The sequence below is a fragment of the Dunckerocampus dactyliophorus genome, chromosome 19, assembly GCF_027744805.1.
Source record: "Dunckerocampus dactyliophorus isolate RoL2022-P2 chromosome 19, RoL_Ddac_1.1, whole genome shotgun sequence".
Classification (NCBI taxonomy): domain Eukaryota; kingdom Metazoa; phylum Chordata; class Actinopteri; order Syngnathiformes; family Syngnathidae; genus Dunckerocampus; species Dunckerocampus dactyliophorus.
Genome location: NC_072837.1, coordinates 6888452 through 6911425, shown reverse-complemented (window position 1 = coordinate 6911425; position 22974 = coordinate 6888452). Strand labels below are relative to the sequence as shown.

Here is a 22974-nt window from a genome sequence, read left to right as displayed (position 1 = left end):
TTCCCCAATGATCCGGGACAAGCTTGCCGATCATCGGAACTCGAACAACACGTCTGCTTTTGCGATTCAGACACTAAGTGAAGCAGTCTGTAAATAACCGATATCGATAACACAAGTCGTGGGTGATAATGAATGAACACAACCAGAACTTTTTCCTCCTCCGTTTACGCGATGCGTCTGTGTGCTCAATCCTGCATGTTCCAACGTTCAAATACAACGGATTGAGGGGGACTTTTATACAGTTCTAGTTAAAAAAAAAAAAAAAAAAGTGACAAGAAAACGAATAGACACGGTTGGTTTGTGTAAAGTAAGCAAAGAACTGCCTACTTGGCAAACAGCCCAAATTCAAACGTGAAGCGAACCATTCATTCGTTGCAAAAATGTCTATTTTTCCCACACATATAATGTCCGTTTTGACATGTTGTGTCATTTGATGACATTTAATGGTATTTTACAGACGGTAGAAGAAGAACGGCGGTTGTTGGTAACTTTTCCTGCTCCGCCTCGAACACACCTGGCAGGAACTCGCTTGATTGCAAACAGGAGTATTCACTTAAAACGTACGACGAGACAAGCATACAAAAACCATTCTAAATGCACAATTTTGCTTCAGTTTTAGCCTACCTGGTGGCATCTGCGCGGAGACATCACCAACAGCCGAGATCAGGAACAAGAGTCCCGGCAAAAGAGAGAAAAGTGTATCCATGTTTAAACCACCGTCCAGACGAGAAGTGTGGAACACTTTCCCTCGCACTAAGTTGACTTTCTTCTGTGAGTTTGTCCGTCTTCCAGTGTCTCTGCGGTGGGCTGTTGGCAGTGTTTTAGTGATTATTCCTCCTGCCGTAGCCGAGTCGAGCGCTCCATTCTCTCCTTTCTTTTCTGGCTTTTGGCTTCCCAACAGGCTCACAGGACGCCGTATTTTGAGTGAGGCAGCGGAGCAGAGGCGCCTGCACGCGCTAGAGGGCGTGACGTCACACAGTGAGAGTTGACACACTATCAACACTTCCTGATGCTAAAAGCAAACCATATTAATCATAACGTTCACAAAGTGTTTTTTACACTGCTTACCCTTTGTCTCGAGAATGAACAGGGAGGGCATGTAAACTCCATAACGACGTCAGTTCTTCCCACAGGACTGGAATGTATTTGTGGCGGTTTGGGACGACTGTTAGAGCCGGTTCTTTGACGTGAAAGAGTCGTCGTTTTTGTCTGTTAAAGACAGACCACGGTGATTGGTACAAATGTGTGGCGCCACGCTCAGGTGGGGGAGGTACACACACAAGCAAGCTGAAAAGTCGAACAGAGGTAGGTCTTGTCTTTGTTTTTGTATTTGTAATTCGTTTTTTGTTGCAAGCAGTTCCACACTGAGCATATACTGTAAATAATAAACATTTGATGCAATTATGTTATGTTAATTTTTTACATGTATTTTGGTAATACATTAATTTAAGCAACAAAAGAGGCATTTGGGAGCTCAAAGAGTCAGCTCTTTTTAGAGAGCTGAGCGAAAAGAACCTTTAAAAGAGCTGAAATTCCCATCATGAGTGGCTGTGGGTGGAGTCTAATTTGCATAATTGGCCATGATGCATGTGCATGTCATTTTGATGGACACTGGGTGACAAAAAGTGAGCCAAAAAATAAAAAGGAAAACAAATACGCTTATAAATACAAATTCATGTTAGAGTCTCCAAAGTCTTCAATAAGACCTGAAAAAGTCGCTATATTTGTCGCTTGTTATATACACTCGCTAAATCACCCACCATCGAGACCACTGCCAAAACCATAGACCACTCAAAAGTGGCAAAGCAGCAGGAGTTGGTGGAATTCCACCTGAGATCTGAAAGCATGGAGGTCCAACACTACACCGCAAGCTCCATGAACTCCTCGTCTGCTGCTGAGAACAGGGGAAGCTACCGCAAGATCTTCAAGACGGAGTCCTCATCATGCTGTACAAAGACTAGGGAGAAAAATCAGAGTGGTCCAACCATTGGGGGATCACCCTTCTGTCCTTCACTGGTAAAGTCCTTGCCAGAATACTGCTGAACATGTCTGTACCATCCATTGCCGAAGAACATCTTCCAGAGAGTCAATGTGGCTTCAGAGCCAACAGACGTACAATAGACATGGTGTTCGTTCTTTGTCAACTCCAGGAAAAGTGCCATGAACAAAACAAGGGTCTGTATGTAACATTTAAAACAAAAGCCTTTGACATTGTCAGCAGGAAAGGTCTGTGGCAATTCCTGAGTGTCTCGGCTGTCCCAGATAATTCCTCAACATGGTGATCCAGCTGCACGAAGACCAACGTGGCCCACCATCATCAAGATCAACAAGGAAATTGACAACAGACCGGCAAAGGCGAACAGCACCTTCGGTAGACTCTATAAGCTTGTGTGGAACTATAAGAGCTTGAAATGCAAGACCAAGACCAAGATCAGTGTTTACGGAGCTACTGTGCTCACTACTCTACTCTACAGCTCTGACACCTGGACCACATACCGCCGCCACATCAAACTGCTTCAGCATTTCCATCAGCGTTGCCTTCACACCATCCTTAACATCCACTGAAGCGACTTTGTCACAAATGTCGAGGTCCTCAAACAGGTTGAAGTTCCCAGTATTGACGCCATGCTATTGAATAACAGCTTCGGTGGGCTGGGCATGTGACCCGGATGGAGGAACATCGCCTTCCCAAGACCGGCAACTGAGACAGAGGGGCACCAAAGAAAATATACAAAGACTGCCTCAAGTAGTCACTCAAATCCTCCAACATTCGCTGACAGCCATCGCTGCCGTGCGGGACGGTTGACACCAGACAGTCAATACAGCTGTCAAACTTTGAAACCATACACGGTGGAGCCCTTAAAGAAAAACATCAGCAGAAAAAACAGAGCTGCTGCTGTCCCAGGGTACCAAAACCCTGATCAGACCTTCAAACGCCACCATTGCACTCAAACCCGCCTGTCCCGGATTGGCCTCGTCAGCCATGAGCGGGCCTGCAGTCAACATGGACATCCCCCTTCCTGATCTTCGTACATGAAGCCAAGCCAAGGTAAGTTGGCAACACTGATCAGTCCTGCTGCGTCCTTTTATCCAGGAGCAGAGTTAGAATGACATGACTTAAATCAATGTACGTAAAAAAGAAAGTAATTAACATACAAGTAGTAGCTGTGTAGCCTGTTCAGATGCAAAAACATTTTGGGCTTGATTATGACGGACATATTTGTATGATTACTGAACTGTGATCATACACTCGGCACAAATGTTATGGATACAATGGCTTGTCATTAGGATGACTGTTAAAGCTTTGGAACATACCTCTACCCTTTTGGCCTCTTCAAAGCTACAAACACTTACCTTGAAGCCCAATAATGAGCACTATGGAGTACCTGAAGTACCGAAAAAATTGCCACTGCTTTAAAACATAGTACCACCTAATACTTTTGATAAAAATCATTGCTCTCAAGTGATCTCTTCACTGCAGCACTCCAGTTGAAGGATGACCTTTACATTGATTACTTTAAATGTCAGAAAGCTGCATTCAGCGCTATTAAGTCATTTTATAGTTCCTCTCTGAATTCTATGTGCATAATTATATCATTGCTAACACTGGCCGTACTTTATCGGCACTTTCCTGCTGAATAAATAAGTTGCCTGGGTGCCACCAATAGCGGTGACAGCGTGTCAGAGCAAGGTTGACAAAAATATTCTCTGAATTCTTGCACTTTTGTGCTATAAATAAAGATGCTGAAATGTAGGGGAAACAACAGTTAATATAGTCTGAGTGTTTTTATTCCCCCTCCTCGATGTAGAAGGTGCTCTTTTTGGTGTCAGGAATGTTAGCATAGGCAATCTTAGTCTGGATCTAGAGGAGAAATACCTAATGAGGTTATTACAGCAGCTGCATTGCAAGTGTGCACTGGTGATTTGCTGTTCTTCCACTGTCCGAGCAGTAAATGTGAATTTCTGGCCAGCAAATTAGCCTGTTTCCCAACCGCTATGTATCTCTCTTGCATTGTCACTCTTGTGTGGCAGTAAATATTGTGTCTCTGCTGAAAATGACTCAATAAACAGTCGTTATTGTCTAAATAGCTGGCAAAGCAAACGAGGAAGCAAAATAATCATGGTCTGTGGTTGTATGAGTTCTGCTGGCACTAGGGAGCTGCGGTTCATTGAGGCGAATTGAATTCCAACATGCACTGTGACATTCTGACGCAGAGCATGATCCTCTCCTTTCAGAATGGCAGTTTTCCAACATGGCAATGAGCCCAAACGCACCTCCAAGATAACAAGTGTCTTGCTGAGGAAGCGGAAGGTGATGGAGTGACCAAGTGCATCTTCAGACCTGTTGAGGAAGAGACCATTCAATGTTGGCGCAAAAGCAGATTTTGATGGAACCATGTCCGTAAGAAGTAGTAGATACCAAAAATAAGTACCAGATTCTCTGCCCCCAGACATACGCCTCTTAAAAGGCCGTCCCTGAAGTCTCTAGTCTATACTTTGGTTGTTTGTGTGGTTTGTGAATGGTGTTGTTTTAGCATTCAAACATATAGATAAACATATAGACATAAGCAGCATGGGGATGTTTGTTTGTGTTGCTGAATGTAACCGCTGTGACACATTCATTAAATAACGTTTAAAATTTAATTAAATATGCATTTAAAAAAAAAAAAAAATAGGCCGAAATCAACCACAAAACAGCATGCTTCTTTAATTTATATATTTTTGAAAAACCGTGATAGAGTGAAGCCATGAAATTCCAGGTGCGATGTGGCAAGGGACTCCTGAATGACACTTTTATTGGGAATTAGTTTCTCTTTTTGTACTGCAATGATCAAAAATGGTATGGTCTCATTGTTTAGCATAGAGACGAATACGCCACTTTATAGGCACCCTGTCAGGAACAATACTGTAACGTCGCTAGGAGCACTTCCTGACTCCCAGTATGCTTTGCTGGACTGCTTTGTAAATATGACCTGTATAATGTTATGTAAGTTGTTGTTTGTCATTCCCCACGGTATTTGTAGTTGGCGGAAAAAAAATATGTGTTTCTGCTTACCTGTTGGTGTTAAGTCTGCTGTATAGTACTTATCTCTTTTTTTTTTTTAAATCTTTGCTGACACCATGGCCTTGGTTTGTATTCTTTTCATTCGTATTGTGTGCCAAGCTCATTGCAAGTTCCGTCCTGACAACTGCCCGCCCAAACAAAGAGCAACTTCCTTTCAAGCAGCTCGCTGACTTGTGAACGCCACAGTATTTTCGCGTTTGAAAATGCTATTTTTCTGCTTTTCAAATCCAGAGTGGGTCTAATAACTGAGCTTTGTTCTCAGAATTTGGGGAAGATTTGTGTAACCTAAATCAGAGCTGCTTTCTTTCCAGGTCAGGATTTGACAAATGATTCTAGAATAATATGAGGAGAATGTGCTTTCTTTAGTAGATAAATCCGAAGTGCTGTCTGTTTGGGTCGAACCATTTTGCGTCTGTGTGTGAAAGATGTGCGCTGTTGACGTCCAGGCTCAAGGTCTTTGCGGTAGTACGGAACAGCTATGTGGAAGTGTGTTTATATTTAAAAGAAAGATGAGGGGAGACAAAGTTCGTGTTTGTCGAATCTTTCACACTCAGATCTCAGGTATGCAAACTGGTGTAGGAGTGTGTAAACACACATGCACGGAGATATGCACCTTTACATACCTTACATTCTCACAAGAAGCCAGTTTTGCAGCTCATCATTTAGCAAGCTTTTGTACAAGACAGATGTTAGAAACCCGTCCAACCAACGAAAACTGGAAAAAAAACAAAACAGACCTGCTTGCAATCCTCTAAAGTGAAACCACTTTCAAATCTGCGCACATGAAGGTAGAGTGAACCTGCTATGGCTATGCACACAAGGCATGAAAGACACTATCCTCTACAAACAAGCATAGCATCATCTCCCAGTTTTGCATATACAAACCATCCCTTGTGTTGTTCTGTTTTTTTTTTTTACATATTTTATTGTCCTGGCCACTTCATGCGGGCGATTCCCACATAGGAAAGTCAGCCACTGGGACACGGGATTAGTCCACACTTCAACTGGAGCCAGCTTTCCCACACTGGTTGCAGTGCTCTCACATTCAGCCAGGACATGGTTGGTTGTGTTTCAGTCAAATACATGAATTCACAAAAAGCTGCCAACATTCTTTTAAGTAAAAATGTTCCGGGACCTTTTATTTTGCTTTAAATACAAATGTGAGATAAACGGGTACTATAGAACTGTAAATAGATGACCAAGGTTTGGAATTGGGACACAAAGTAGGTTTAAGTAATGACAGGTATATGGAAAAATGCAAACTTACGGAATGTAGATTCTTAGCTGCATCTTTTTTGTTGTTGTTGCTGTTTTTATATCTTTAGAATGCACAGGAAAGAGAAAGGCATACAGTACGTGTTCATGTCTCACATAGGGATTGTGGATGATGGGCAAAATTTTTTAAAAAAGTGCGGTTTTCCTATAAATCTTTAGGTATTCAGCCTCCATTATAGCCCCATTTATAGAAAATCAGTATTATAAATTGAGAACTTGAATGGGTGAGATGGAGCCTATCCCAGCTGACTTTGAGCAAGAGGTATGGTACACCCTGGACTGGTCGTCAGTCAATCACAGGGCATGTACTGTACAGTATCAACACTCACATTCACACTTACGGCCAATGAACCTATTTTTTGGACTGTCGGAGGAAACCAGGGTACCAGGAAAAAACTCACGTAAGCACAAGGAGAACATGCAAACTCCATATTGAGAGGAAGCTGGAGTTAGGAAATAGATCAGGCATCTCCCAACCTGTGGGTGTGCTACTAGTGTTGTCAGTAGGTGATTGAGAAGACAAAACAGCTTTGAGTACCTTGAAGTTCGGAAACTTCACCAAACAAGTGATAGCCCGTCTCAGTGTTACATAAGGTCGAATTGCGCCTAGTGGTCTTTTGGTCCACACAAGCGTAGAAGCCCATCCTATTTGTGTGTGTGCTTGTGTTCCAGGTCCAGCTCAGCCAGCAAGCTTTGGGCAATGCCCACTTGTCTCTTCAGCCGTTGCCATGACGATGCCCACCAATGCCAGGCCAACACCATATGGTTGCTATGGTAACTTTAAAAAAATGTTTTGGCCAATTCCGGTGAGCCAGGTGTATCTGCCAGCTGGTAATGACAGGTGGATGGTGGGAGTGAGTGTGTGTTGTGTCTGTTTTGGAGCCGATAATCCCAAACAGTGAGCCTCCAGGAGACTGAATAAAACAGGGCACAGTGAACAGCACTTGTCTTATAAAAACAGACAGAATAGAGCTACTGATGTGTTTTGACTGACTCCCAAACACTGATATTTACAAGCATCCGCGCATTATTGTGTAAAATCCATGATCTGATTGTGATCAGCTACTGAGAAATGTTGATGCCAGCAACTGGCCATTTGGTACATTTGGCCAGTAATGACCTTGCGTGTCTGTGATGGAGGGCCAACCACCCATCTGTGTAGCTTAGGTTATCTGTCACTGACCACTGATGATCCCAAACCCATATAATCCCAAACCCATATATCTTTGGGGTCTGAACGATGACCTTTTATAATGTATGAAAGCATTTGTTGCCTATTTGAATTTGTTTCCTCGTCTCAGCAGCAAAATAATCTTTTGTACCTCTTCCAATGGTGCACTTTTCCTTGTATGAGTCAGCAGAATTGGTGTCTCTGTAGTAATAGTGAACAATGCCCACTGAAATGACATTGTTTATATAGTTATGACTGCATAATAATGCGCTACATTTCACTGTTAGTAAAGGTATAACATAGTTATAGTAATTAATGAGATTACCCTTTGCTGGAAAACAATAATGGTGTTTTTTTAATGGTGTTTTAATTGTATTATTTATTACAGCCTATGAACGCTGTTAGAGGCCGAGCCTGGCCCTTTAAGAAGAATTGCATTGTGGGAAGTTGAGGGTCTCCTCCCTCGTTGGTCTGTCTGCACTGCCCATTGTTTTCTGCGTCCTGATTGGCTGTAGACCAATCAATCTCCTTTGTGCACTGCTGCCATGTCTCCTATGCCATTGCTAGCCTGCTTGCTTGCTAGCTTGTAAATTAATCATTGGTTCGTCTGCAGCGATATGGTTTAACAAGGATACAAAAGCTCAGTTTTACCCATTCGGACTTTTTGGAAATCTTTGGTCAGTTTTCTAAAAGCTCCATTTTTAAGGAGAGAGGCCTCACGCATAGAGAAATATGCATTTTCAAAATATCCATATCCCTATGGCATCCCCCAAATATAATTGTAGGTGAAAAATTGCACACTTATTTGTTTGGATGCACTTTATTAGGGTGGGTGTGAATGTGAAATTTAATGCGATTCCGTCGTCTGCATTAGTAAATGTACACTTTGCTGAAGACGTGTTACAAGCGCAATGCGAAAGCGTCTTGGCCCCCCATTGTTGTTTTTGGCAAATACCGTAAATTCCGGTGTATAAGACTCACGCATGTATATAACAGTATAACAACATAACAGTCTGACTATGAATACTTTACTAAGAACACTCAGAACACTGAACTCCTCACACAGCAATTCAAAAGGTATACCAGACAAACATGTACCAATACGAGCAAGTAATGAAAAAATACAGCTCCTTTAAAGTTTTCCCATAATGCATTACGTCTGACCAACGTATTCATTGGGCATCGCAATGACGTCAGCCTCCCTCAGGGCTCTGAGCTCCAAGCCTCTCTAGCTCCCTCTGGTGGACCGGGGCAGGATTGCTGCACCATGCATCCATCGTCTGTGCTGCTTGTACTCCAATGAAATTGCTCCAACAAAATGCGTTATGGGAAAACTTTAAAATGTTTTTTTTTCTCTTTATTTTAAACTCATATTGGTACATGTTTGTATATTTCTGAGGTATACCTTTTGAGTGTTAAGTTGCTGTGTGGTGTGTTTCATGTTTGTAAGATGACAATGTGAGTCAGGCTGTTATATTGAATAATGACCTCCTGCAAATTCCAATGAGTTGACAAGCTCCTTGTGAGTTTTTTCATAGCTCATGATTGGCTCCTGTTAAGTAAAGTGCTGTCTGGTCCTCACGGACGCCGTTGCAGCTTATATACCAGTATACGCAAGTCTGCTTTTTCCTATAAAATTTAGTGGGTGCATCTTTTACACCGGAATTCACGGTATAGTATACCCAAACTGAACATTTAATCAATTTAACACATTTTTAAACACAGAAACAATAGCGACCTTGAGGCCTGTTTTCATGCTTATAACAGTATATTGTAATTCAGGCATCTTCGTCATTGCTGTGCGTGGATACAACCCGCCCCCACAATCGCCATTGTACAACAACATCAGATGGCCTAAAGGGGTAAACCTAAGTGTAAGGACTAGATAATCATGTTTTTATGTGTATCACTTGTCACAAACAAGGACAAACATCTCCACTGCATACATGCTAAAGCTCTTCTGCTGCAGCTATAGAGGCGCCCGTCTGTCCAACTGATAGTGATTTATCATAATAAGTCTTCCCTTGACCAGCTCTGTTGACATCCTCGGCGATACAACGATACATACTTATCTACAGTAGCAGGACAAGGTTACCTCTGGAAGCAATAATCTTTACGTTATGGTGGTCTAGTGGGAAAATGATTTGTTTTCATGACTGTAATAGCGGATAAAACAGTGAGTCAAGCAGAGAAACTCTATTCCTATTTGCTACTTTAAATGATTTCATTATCAACCTGTCACTGAGAGACAAGCACCCCAGAGGCCAAGTTTTCGTTTTAAAAGAAAAAGTATTACACACTTGTCAAACGCAATAACAAAAAATATCGGTAAAATGACACTTGACTTCTGATGCATAAAATCTCTTCAAGGACTTGTTAGAGCAGAACAATGCAAGAAATGAATTCTTGTTTATATGTCATAAAACAATGCAAGAAATGAATTCTTGTTTATATGTCATAAAATAAACGCAGTTGTCAAGCAGAACACATTGTTCTTGGAGTTTTATAGTGTACATTTGGACTACAACATAGTAGCTTTTTTCCTGACCCAGGAGCAACACTGGTAAAGATATTACTTTCATTACATGAAGACCTGCCTCCTTTTGGTTCCAAAATGTAAAAAAAATAAGTATACACAGCGTTGTTAGGCATGGTGAGTTTTGCAAGTGCAGACAAACGTGCCTCCAAACTCCTCCATCCTTCCTCTTTCTGGTTGTGTTTGCCAAGGGTGTTCACTGCAGGAAAAATGATGTTAAAGGGGTAGTTCAGATTTTTTGACGTAAAGTTGTAAGACATCCCCATCAGCAGTGTAGTGTATCAACAGTGGCTTACCCTGCACTTTGTTCCGTGAGTGGAGTTCTGGTTGGATTTGTAGTTCCGATTAGTTGCTGGGGTCACTTAAGTAAAGACTTCGGCTTCTTAAAACAATACGGGTTCAAAAGAATCATACATTTGCATCTCAAAACCACTGCTAACAAAAAAGGCAGACCTCTCAGTCGCTCGGCGTTATTTCGTTTCTGTTTGTATCACTACGCGCTCTCACCTGTCCATTGTTGTGGTTTGAGTTTGACCTTCTGGAACGGACAAATATACCTGACAAATATACAAACATGTACCAATACGAGCAAGTAATGAAAAAAAATCTAACTCTTTTAAAGTTTTCCCATAATGCATTACGTCTGACCAACGTATTCATTGGGGCGCCGCAATGACGTCAGCCTCCGTCTGGGCTCTGAGCTCCTCTGGCTCCCTCTGGTGGACGGAGGCAGTATCCATCTATTGTTTATGTATATTGTCCTCCAATGAAATTGCTCCAACAAAATGCATTATGGGAAAACTGTAAAAATTTTTTTTAAAAAGCTCATATTGGTATATGTTTGTATATTTCTGACATATACCTTTTGAGTGTTAAGTTGCTGTGCGATGTGTTTCATGTTTGTAAGATGACACTGTGAATCAGACTGTTATATTGAATAATGACCTCCTGCAAATTCCAATGGGTTGACAAGCTCGTTGGAATGAATTAATGATGCAATACAAGGCACTTGTGTGTGTGTGTGTGTGTATATATATATATATATATATATATATATATATATATATATATATATATATATATATATATTATAGTAGTATAGTATTGAATGTTCAAAATGTAATTCAGTGTGTGTACATGTTAATGTTTTTAGTTTTTTAGAAGTAACTTTGGATATGAAATGTGGAAATTACAGAAATGCACACAAGATTATTTTGGGACACATTTTAGACCTTTATTGTTAAGTTGTCCTAATCAGGAAAACATTTACATTCACAATACCCTGTGAATATAAAAACAAGTTCAAAGTCTGTTTATGGCATTTACTTTCACACAAACCAAGCCTCAAGCGCGTATTAAGATAAAAGACGTGGTGTTTTACTATTAATTTATTCCTCAGTGTTATGTTTGTCAGGGGCTTCAAAGGTTTTTTTTTTTGTAATTTACTTTCATATTTTTGCTCACACAAGATGACCATTTATATTTAATGATAAAATCGTTGTCCAAAAGTGCAAGTTGCAGCTTCTTTTTGTATCAATTTGCAACAGCAATGCGCCACAGTAATAGTAATGGTATTTGTGATGCGGGTATGATAATTACAATACACTTGACAAGGATTTGTGATGAAGACGTTTACTGTTGTCGTCACCTGGCAACAACTTGTGCATGGGCACGATGACGTGAGCTGGGTGTGTTTATTAGAAAGCAGTAAATGCCAACAGACTGCAACATATCATATTCACTGCTCTCATATCATATCATGTCTGTCTCCAGGCTCTGTTTGATGAAGCTATCCCCTTCTCGGCTTCAGCCGAAGATCTCACAGTGCTGATTTCCTTGATGCGCTACATCATGCTTTCTAATCTATCTAATCTTTCAAATCACAGCCGTCTGAGAGTGGGGATACAGAAGACAGATCAATGAATGGAATGATGTTTTTATAACTGCGAGCGCTAGATGTTAGGACATCATACACCGCCATGAAAGCCTCGGTTGAAACACACGGGAACGTCGATTTGGTAGGACAGGAATGTGAAAAGATATGCTGGATTTAATACATGAATTAACAGAATTGTGTGAAAATCAATGAATAATTGGCACGTCATTCACATTGACTGCAAAACTGTCAGGCCCGTGTCTTAATTATAATGAATATCTTCAAGCTAAGAAAAGACAACAATACAGTGGAACCTCAAAGTCAAACGTTTTTAGGAAAAACAACTCAAAGTCACACTAGCATGCATAATATAAGCCAAGACTTCAGTTCAGCGAACATTAAACGACTAAGTCATTGCTTGTTAATTGTTTTTTGCCGCTTTAAATGACACCGATATATGCTTATCATAAGCATTAGTAATGGGAAACTCAAATTTGAATGAGTCATTCACTGACGTCGTCGTTTGTCTGCCTTGGGGCAAAACAACTCTTACCCTGTAATGAAACAAGCTTTGGGGGACGAATGTCTCCAAACAGAGGAGGAGGTTCGCACCATTACTTATCGTCTGCAGCAGTTAACAGCAAGCTGATGCTAGGTTAGCCTATCCCCTGAAGAAAAACGAAATAATCAAACTGACTGACAGATGGGTGGTTGGCAGAGCTCCACACTTTATTTTAAGATGGTAGTGAAGCCTGCTTTTCAAAAATAAAGCTGCCCATGGGGAATCGGGCTGTTGCATACTTTGTAAAGTCCTGAGACTACAACCAATATTATCTGAGTAACTGTAGCACATTTTACCGGTAGTGATCCTGTTTTGTCAAATGATCTAATTATGTAGGCAAAACTGTAATTGCTCTCTGCAGACATATTGATAGTTATTCTGAAAATTTCATAACAGGACGCTTCCCCATAGATCAAGTGATGTATCACGTCCCAAATTTGGGGTCAGAAGGTTTCTAATTGACATTAAGAGTGTGCCAGAAAGGACAGAGCACATGAAAAATCACAGCAGGCGTCAGGTTTGTTCTTGCCAGGGGATGTGTGTGCGTGTCACCATGGACGTGTGTGTGTGTGTGTGTGTGTGTGTGTGTGTGTGTGTGTGTGTGTATCCTCCTGTGGAGAGAGGAGGTACATTTATATGAGACGTTTTTTGCTAAAGGCGTGGTAATTATGGCAGTTTTTAATAACTATGCTTTATAATCATTTGGCTCTGATGATGCATGAACACACACACTCACACACATGCAAATACACATAGCAGAACAACACACATTATCATCTCTTGAGGCACAAATGAATTCAGATGTGATAGGCACTGGAGCTTAACTAAAGAAGATGGGGGAGATGGATGGGTGGATAAGAAGGCAGGAAGTTCAAGAGACAGAAAGGCGGGAAAACTTTGTTTTCGCTCGCACAAAATAACCACTCTTGCGTGGCAATATTTTGTGCTGCTTCGATCATTTCTCATCAATGTGTAATGTGGGAACGAATGATAACCGCTTCAACAGACTCTCAAACACAGCTAAAAATATCAAAAATGTTTTAAAACCCTCTCGGCTTACATTATACATATGTTTATATTATCAATCGCATTGAGTCTACTAAATATAATTTTACTGCATGATCGTCTTTGTTCTTTTTTTCCCACGTGTAGTTTTTTTTCGTTGAGCCAAAGAATATTTAGATCCGTCTCGGGACTTTAACTCTCTGTATTTAGAAAGCAGTGCAAAACAAAGAATCATTTTCTTTACATGTGAGCGTGTCTCATAGAGAAAAGGGAATAAGTAGTAAAAATAGGTTAAAAATCTGAATAGGTTACAAAAAAATGTGCACCAAAAGTATAGGAAAAAAATCGCAGCCACTAGGTATGACTGGCCAGTAAATGGAGACATATTTTCACAAATTAAAACAGTTCCAAGGCGTGTTTTGGTCAAAAGACCCCAAACATTTCAGCACACTTAAAACCCTCCATCCTTTTGCGGTGGTCGTCCAGTAACTAGAGGGTTGGTGGTTCAAACCAAGCTTCCTTTATTCATCCCAGTAACTTGGGCAAGACATGTTAACCACATTTCCGTCAGTTTGCCCTCGTGCAGCCGTGGATACAAATGTAGATTACCATGACCAGTGGAGTAGATGAATAATGAGCTACAGTCATCCCTCGTTTATTGCGGTTAATTGGTTCCGGACCCGGGATAAGTGAATTTTCGTGAAGTAGGATTCAATATCAATGAATGGAATATTTTCGTAGTTAGAGCATAGAAAACCTGTTTACTTTCTAAATACAATGTTTACCCTTATTAGTGCCCTGTAGACATGAAGTAACACCCCATAGTCACCTTTACACTCCTATTATTCTTTGTTTACATTACACTGCTAATGCGCAGGCTACAAGCTCACTGCTGGGACACAAGAGACAGCCACGGCTCTGAGCATAGCATGCTAGTGACCAAACAGGTTAGCCTCCAATGTATTTATTTTAAACTGAAGAACGTGTTTCAAAGGAGTGGGGAAGAAGTACAAAGTAAGAAGCCCAAAACTTTGCACTGCTGCAGCCTAAGCAGGGAAGCCCGATCTTCCCTCTACCGGCTACTAAGTCCAGCTCCTCCGGGCGTTCCCAGGCCAGTTGAGAGACATAGTCTCTCCAAAGTGTCCTGGGTCTTCCCCAAGGCCTCCTGCCAGTCGGATGTGCCCTGAACACCTCCTGACCAGACGCCCTGACCAAATGCCCGAGCCACCTCATCTGTCTCCTTTCAATGCGGAGGAGCAGAGGTTCTACACCGAGTTTCTCCTGGATGACACTGCTTCTCACCTTATCTCTAACGGAGAGCCCAGCCACCCTATGGAGAAAACTCATTTTGGCGGCTTGTACCCACAATATTGTCCTTTCGGTCACTACCCAAAGCTCATGACCAAAGGTGAGGGTAGGAACGGAGATCGACCCGTAAATTGAGAGCGTGACCTGAGAGATCACGTTCAGAGATTCACTGGGCTGTGACCTTCAACTTTCACTGGATCTGTTCACCGTTGGGTGTGAAGCGGTTGGGATGAGAATCAGCACCTCCAAGTCCGAGTACATGGTTCTCGCACAGAAAAGGGTTGCTATCATCTCCGGGTCGGGGAAGAGAGCCTGCCCTAAGTGGAGGAGTTCAAGTACCTTGGGGTCTTGCTCACAAGTGAGGGAAAGGTGGAACGCAGTATTGGCAATTTCAAATACGTGAATTACTCTGGTATCAGAACCCGATACCGTTACTGGATCGTAACCTGATGCCTTCGCTTGATTGGCCCCATCCCTTGTTGAATCCAAAGTATGAATAATTTATTAAATCAGAAGCAAAAATCAATGTATCAGCACGAGTACAGCATGTCGTATTTATCAATAAACATTATGCCAGCTCAGACACGTCAGAGTGAGTCTATAGTTAGCTTTTGTTACGTTTCTGATCCTCGCTCCTCGTTGAGCTTTCGGTTTGCGAGTTGAAGCAGGAAGCTCCCTTTCTCTGCTGCTCACAGGTTTAGACAGGTACTGAGCGAGGCAGCGCTGAGTGAATTGGTTGCTGAGATGGGTCATTAGCTTTTCGCCCTCGCCATCGATCTGCAGCAGGAGAGCCAGGGAAGAGAGAGAGTGAGCGAGCCCCAATTGACGCCGCCGTGGCTTTTTAAATTGGGAGGTGGTGAGAATCAAAGAATGAATGGAGTAACCGATACAGGATTGGCCAGGTTAAATTGATGAAAGTGTCCAGAGTGCTTTGTTTTAACTTAATGTCACAGGTCCAGTAAGTGTGCTTGATAAGGCGGCCATGACGGTTTAGTCACTTTCTCGCTGAGCACAATACGACTTATGCAGAATCTATAAAACCGGCAAACAGGATTATTTTATTCTCACTTTCCTCAACTGCTGAGCTGTATTAACAAACTATTTCAAGGCGCAAGACGCCTGGATGTCATTCTAATTAATTCTATTGCAATTTTCATGTTGAAAATTTAATAGAACAGTACTCTGGCTGAAAGCTGGGAAAAGGCCGGGATAATTCACTTAAATTCAGCTTCAAGTGTCATTTTTTTCTTCAGTTTCATAATGTTTAATTGCCTCCTCTATGGTCTCCCCTTCTGTGACTTCAGCAAGCACTTTCTAAACTCATATTGCCATGAAAAATGTGCTCTACGTCTTTCATTTCAGCCTTTTATGCAACCTGGGATAGAAATTCCTTGACTAAAACACATCAGTCCGCTCCACTCATCCCCAGCAACATCTTCCCGATCTTAATGAGCTGTGACATCACTCTCTTGCTGTTCTAACGGACTGTGACATCACTGCAGTCGTGTCGCTTGATTAAAATGCTGGCAGCCTTCAGGAAGTCGAAATAAGATCCCAATCCAATCACGGCTCGACTTAATGGCATTAGTAGCCGCCATTGGCTTGCTGCTTGCGTCGTAACCTGATTAGTGTTAAAGTAGTTTGATGTTAATGAGATTTGCTCTTATTGGTGTCTGATCACATCACATCACTTATGCATGTGCACTCACACACACGCACGTACACTTAAGCAAAGAGGTGTATCTGCATATGTAAACTTGGACTAAAAGCACACGAGCAAAAACTCCATTGCATCAAAATGACAACAACGGCAAAATACAGCTAAATTCTGTTTCTCTTTATGTTTTTCCTGTATTTTACTTATTTTTATGCACAGCCCTTTGTTTTCAACTGTGGTTGTGGTTAAAGTGCACAACCACAGTTACCATACTAATAAAGTTATACCATACATGTCATACTACGTACTGCCATACTAGTTCCAGTTTTTCAGAGGGGAAAATGTTTTGGGGAAACAGGACTGAGTGAAAACCCAGAGAACTAAAATGTAACAATTTTTTCAAAAATGTAACTAAATTGAAAAATTAACTTAACCAGTAATTTCCGGTGTAGAAACCGCTATGGCTAATTTATGGCTAAAAGAACTACAGTTCTCATGATGCTTACAGTGCAGCAAATAGTGAATTGGACGCTGATATCACGTTTTGAAGTCTTACGCAGTGATCGTGTCTCGATCTGACAAATGGTTTTAAGTTTGATCAAGTGTCAGATTAATCCAGCTTCTGTTTGGACTGCTTGGAATTCGGCAAACGTTGACCTGCGATGAAAAAAGCGTCTCACGTCTCATCATTGGCGCTAACGAGTGACGCTGGGAGCGTCGAGTGGAAGTAGGATTGCAAGATTTATAGTGTGTCAAAAAATCCGCTATCACCAACGGGTTTTGAAAGGCTGGAATATTGTGTGATGAAGAGGACCGCTCAAGCTAAAGGGCTAATTTGCCTGAAGACGAAAGTGACACAGAGAGCAACAACAAAAGAAGAAAGGATGTTCAATTCTGATGCCGTAGAAGATGATTTTAGAGGTTTTAGTTCCCAGGAGGAGGATGAAGACGGTGATGAATGACTTTTCTGGCAGGCTATTGTTTAACTAGCCGAATTACATGCACTGTTTGGCAAAAAAACATTTATTTAATCAAAGGTTTAAAAAAAAAAATCTTCCCGTTTAACATATTCCATGTTACGACATGGACACCTGCAGCTTATAGACAGGTGCGGCTCATATATGTACACATCTTTTTTTCTCTTTAAATTTAGTGGGTGCAGCTTATATAGTATATATTATCTATCGTCTGGAAATTACGGTACAGTTGCAAAAAAAACTAAATTATTCTGAAGCATTTCAGTGGTTACATTTATGGTAAAGTAGTCACATTTTAGGAATTGGGGACATACAATAAATGCTGTTTTCTTGTGTTCAAGGTAGTTTAAATTAATCTCAAATGTAATATTTCTTAAATATGCGATCAGATCAATGTGCACCACACTTATCTCAACAAAAAAAATATTTGAAAGTTAATTTTATTGTGCATTTATACATTTATTATTTCCTGGGGACGCAGATGGCACAGATTCGGTGGCGTTTCATGGAACTTAGTGATGTAGGTTTATCACGGTTCTTATGTAAAATGGACATTTACGTTGGTAAAATATTGATTATGGACTGTACAATATATAAGACGTGCTTCTAGGGTTGGTGTTCGGCATATTTGAGCTAAGAGTAACACAACTGTGTGTGAGTGTGTATGTGTGGAGGTGTACGATTCCTTTCTACTCTTTTGTGAGCTAAAATTCCAACTCGTCTTTTCACTCTTTCTGATCCCCGTATAATTAATCAAGCATGCAATTATAGAAGAGAAAGGAAAGAGAGCGAGGTAGCAGTCGAGGAGAAAACTTGCATGTAAAACTATGCTGTGGGAGCACGACAAAATGGAAAAAGGCGAGAGAGGAGATGTAGAAAGAGTGGGTTTCTCTTGAAAGGTGATAATAAGGAGACCTTAAAAGAACAATGAAAGTGTCACACACCCCTCCTTACTGCACCTCCACACCGTCCCCGCTCCGGCCTAATGAGAGAGAAAGTGAAAGAGAACGACATGTCGAAACAACGCCGTAGTTTTGTCGTACGCCTTTCCTCCTCCTTTCCTTTCCTGCCACCCCACTTCACCCGTCTGCCTTTATTGTTGTTTTGTCTCCAATAAACACAAGTCTTACTTATACTCACCCTCGCCAGCCGCTTCTGCTGCTGCTTTTTCACCCAGACTCCATTATCTGCAACATTAATTCCAGCTTGTTATCAAAACGGCAGGTTTTGATCAGACGAGAGTCTCCACTCTCCACCCACTCTCCGCCAATTGAAATATCACTTATTGTGGTAATCATACACACTTTGATATCAAAACCAATTGTATTGTCCCAGACAAGTTTCATTATTCTCCGGCTGCCCTCATTACACAAAAGCGCTCTTGTGTTGAGAGGACAGAACGTGTAGGTAGAATCAAATCTGAGTTTTATGGCAATAATATAACGGCTTCATGTACTATTTTACAACAATTGTAAATAATAAAATCCCACAATAGTGTATTCAAAGGGTTGGAATACGACATTTTGCGCATCTGTAGCTTTAATGCTAATGAGCTGTATTTGTCCATGCCTGTCTCCGACAAGAACGTATACGTTATCAACACTAACTCGGCACTCTGTCCAACATAATTGCCATATATCAGATTCAACAACGTAACATTAAGGAGCGGGACAAGACACAAATGTTAGCAACACGAGCATATCTATGGGAGCTAAAGTGCTAACATTATAATAATCCCTCATGTATCTAAGTTACCGTAATTGGTTCCAGATCCGACCGTGATCAGTGAACTTTTGTGATGTAGGATTCTTTATTTATAAATGAAATATTTTCATATGTTAGAGCATAGAAAACGTGTTTACGACCTTCTAAATATGTTTTTTTTAACATTATTAGAGAACTCTAGTCATGAATTAACACCCCTATAGTCATTTTTACACTCGTGTTACCCAATGTAGTAGACAAAATAAGCCTTTTAAGACATATGTAAGACTGGTGATCATGTGTGTTGCTATAAATGTGTTCTTTAGTGGAGGAGAGTGAGTGCGGACAGGAAGTGACATTGGGGGTTCACAGGTGAGGTTGAAATGCTGCAACAGTAGCATGTTTTTGTTAGGGATTTTTAGTAGGGATTATTGTGCCTGTTGTGAGATCATTCAAATTTCTGGTGCTTGTGGATGCTTCTTAAAGCTGTCCTCTGTCCTCTACATCGGGGTAGGTCAGAGGCAGGATCATGTCCATGAGTAAGGAGGGTTTTTTTATATGTCATGTAAAACCAAAACTTCAAAACCTACGGTTTGAGGGCTGTTTTTACATATTGTTTGCCTAAATTAAGCATTTTCACTTTCAATGAACTAAAATACAGATATAAGGCATTCAGAAGATGTATTCAAAGATGTTGTGATGATATGTAACATTCTACACTGGTCAGTAGGTGTCGGTAAGGTTACATTGATGAGACAATAGCCACCGAAGGAAGTACTGTACAGAAACAGGAAGTGAAAAAGGAACTAGGAGAAACTATCCCAATGTTAACGTGTGTGAGTCTATATTATGTCTTATTTATGTCTATTATATTGTGTAATATGAGTGTAAAGGTGACTAAGGGGGTATTTCATGTCTAGAAGACGCTAATAATGTTAAAACCATTTAGAAGGTCATAAACAGGTTTTCTAGGGTCTAATTATGAAAATATTTGATTGAAGTCTCCCACTCTTCCCGTGGAATGAGACAATGTTTGGGCAGAGATGTCAGGACATTGTTGTAAGAGGACGATAGGTGGTGGTGCAAACCGAGGAGACGGCCTTTCTAGTTTGACGTAAATGTCTTCGTTGTTCTGCCATGCGTTTGTATAAGGGTTCCTTGGTCTCTCCAACATAGAGGTTTAAGATACAACAGAAAACAAAATCCAAGTATTGATACCTTTAAGAACTGGTTATTCCATTCAGAGTTTATCATCTGCAAGCCACTTTTGCATGACTGCAGTTATGCAACCAGACTGATAACAACACAATTACCAAACGATAGAGGCACTTTGTGTTTGTGTGTACACAGCAGCTGGGCAATAAAAGAAAGAGTGAATTAATTGTCACACATCACATCATACAAATGACCGATTAATAACCACTGGACTGCTCCTCTGACATTTTTGATACAAACATAAAGACACACCTACCTTGATGAGAATATTCATTAAAATAATTAATTCCTTTGCCCTCGTCCTTAACCTTGAATTATCTCAGCAAAGGGTCTCGTATTTTCTATTCTTTACCTCTACTCATTGTGCTTGTCCTCATCAAGATAGATGGACACATACGTTGGAACATGGGCTAGCGTACGCCCTGTTAGCATGTTTTTTGGTCAACATTGAAAATGTCACTCAAAATTTGACCTCGGTTAGCGTACATTTTCCGTTTAACGTCCGATATGGCGAATGTCTTCTCGTGCTATTAATACACCGCACGACGCCATCTGTGTTCTTAATGTATTTTTTTTAATCACAAAGCATCCTTGTTAACAGCCTTTTAGCTTGCTACTACATGGAAACAGGAAGTGGAAGTCAACTCTGTCGCCCGTCTGTGATGTCATCAGCGGCCGACTGTATTTCTTTGCTAACTGACACACTTACGCCACAAGTCTAAAAAATATTAACAAAAAGACAGTTGTTTTTTTTTTTATAGTTTTGCAATTATACTTTTACATGCATAAAACAATTTTAAATGCATATAAATGATAAATGAACATTGAAGGTTACTTTTACTTTCATTGAAGACATGACTGTTGACAAAGATGTGGCAGCGAGATCAACACAGACACTCCCCTTATGTTTTGCCGTGAGTTACTTCTTGAATTCCGTAGTATTTCTCACCTTCTTTATCAAAATCCTGGCACTTGCAACTTTCTTTGGCTCCATTTTTAGAAAGGCTAAAGATGGTATCCATGTTGATGTCACTGCCACATTATCAGAGATGCGCCGATGGATCGGCCACCGATTTAGTATCGGACGATTTCTGTAAAAAAAAAACACGTGATTGGCATATGCCGATAAATGCCTTTCAAAGCTGATCACAAAAAACAATTGCTTTGCGGCGGCAACATGACAATTCATGTCACGACAACACACACATGACATGAATGTGCATGTGTGCTGTGTCACGTAGGGTTCCCAACACCCGTATTGAGCCACAAGAATCAACACTAGTCTGTAAAACCACAATGGTTTGACATTTTGTTTTTAAAACAAACAAGGAACGCGCATAGTTTGGCGCTCTTTTGTGTCCCACGGGGAAGTGGATATTACGTCCATCGGGTAGGTACTAACTTCTGTGTGTCTATACTAATAATGTCCCGTCCTCCAAACGCTATTTGTGTGTTATTGTTTAATGAACACATAACTATTTGCCAGGGTTCCTCGGAATTGTCTAATGGCGACCCTGCCCGATAGCACTCATGATAAATAAATTGAAAAATGTACAGGTCATCCATGTGATCGGGATCGGTATTGGCCGATCTCACTCATGGATGATCAATTTCAGAATCTGCAGCATAAAACCCTGATCGGAGCATCCCTCATTTATATGCATTTTGAATTGTTTTCGGCTTGTCAAACTACAATTGTAAAACTACAAAAACATGTTTTGTGTTAACGTTTTCAGCTTTCCGGAACAGGATTTACATCATTTGTTATCGGAAAAATGGATTCAGTTTGAGTATGTTTCAGTTAAAGTCAGACATTCTGGAGCGGATTAACGACGCTAACCAAGGTTCCACTGTGCTCCTACTTTAAGTCATTCTGTTTAGGTCTTATGTGGAAGGTGATGGTTATCATTTATAACATGTGGGAGGGCTGACCGTATTAATATAATGACACGTCTTGAAAATGTATGTTAGATGTACTTGAAAGTGTGTAGGTCACATGTGTCAAACTCGTGCCATGGAGGGCCGAGACGCTGCAGGTTTTCTCTCCAACCTTCTTCAGCAGGTGATTTCATTGATGAGCTCCTTCCCTCAAACTGAAGGTGTTGATCATTAAAATCACCTGCTTTAGTGACTGGCTGGAAAGAAAACCTGCAGTGTCTCGGCCCTCCATGGCACGAGTTTGACACCCCTGATGTAGTGGGTTATGATTTTTTTGAGTACTCCTACTATATGGTGGTTGTCATTAAGAACTGGCAAAGAGCAATCACATTACAGTCACTCGACAACTCGGGACCAATAAGCGCATGCCTTTTATGTAATTTAATGCAAAAACTAACAAAACGTTGCGATTAATCATGATTAAACACTCTTTTACTGACGACTACTTATTTGTATGCGTTTGTTTCCATAACTCAAAAAGTTGCGGTCAGATTTGTAGCTTATTGTGTCAGAATTACAAACCTGGCACTGATTCAAATTTGGATTGCTCGGCCTCGGTGGCGATGCCATAGCAGCATTAAATGATGTTAGAAGTAACAAATTAAACGACTTGGACTGTGTTTTAGAGAGAGAAAGCTGAATAAAAATAGTTAGAGACTGACGCAAGGATGCACGGGGATTGTGT

General features: G+C 40.9%; 2 protein-coding genes across 28 annotated transcripts in view; one reads left to right on the top strand and one right to left on the bottom strand.

Annotated features, from left to right (window-relative positions):
* Nucleotides 1-1223, bottom strand: part of ptprk (protein tyrosine phosphatase receptor type K) — a 99285-nt gene extending 98062 nt beyond the window's left edge. For all 24 annotated transcript variants that reach the window (XM_054760850.1, XM_054760854.1, XM_054760853.1 and 21 more), the window contains exons 1-2: nucleotides 1069-1223; nucleotides 625-956 (exon numbers count right to left, since the gene is read on the bottom strand). In XM_054760850.1, coding sequence (XP_054616825.1) covers nucleotides 625-706 — 82 coding nt within the window. In that variant the 5' untranslated portion in view covers nucleotides 707-956; nucleotides 1069-1223. The remainder of the gene's footprint in view (nucleotides 1-624; nucleotides 957-1068) is intronic.
* Nucleotides 920-22974, top strand: part of lama2 (laminin, alpha 2) — a 202011-nt gene continuing 179956 nt past the window's right edge. For 2 of the 4 annotated variants that reach the window (XM_054760838.1, XM_054760836.1), the window contains exon 1: nucleotides 927-1305. The gene's annotated coding sequence lies outside the window, so the exon portion shown is untranslated. Of the gene's footprint in view, nucleotides 1306-22974 lie in introns of all 4 variants that reach the window. The other 2 variants (XM_054760840.1, XM_054760839.1) reach the window with 2 other exon arrangements.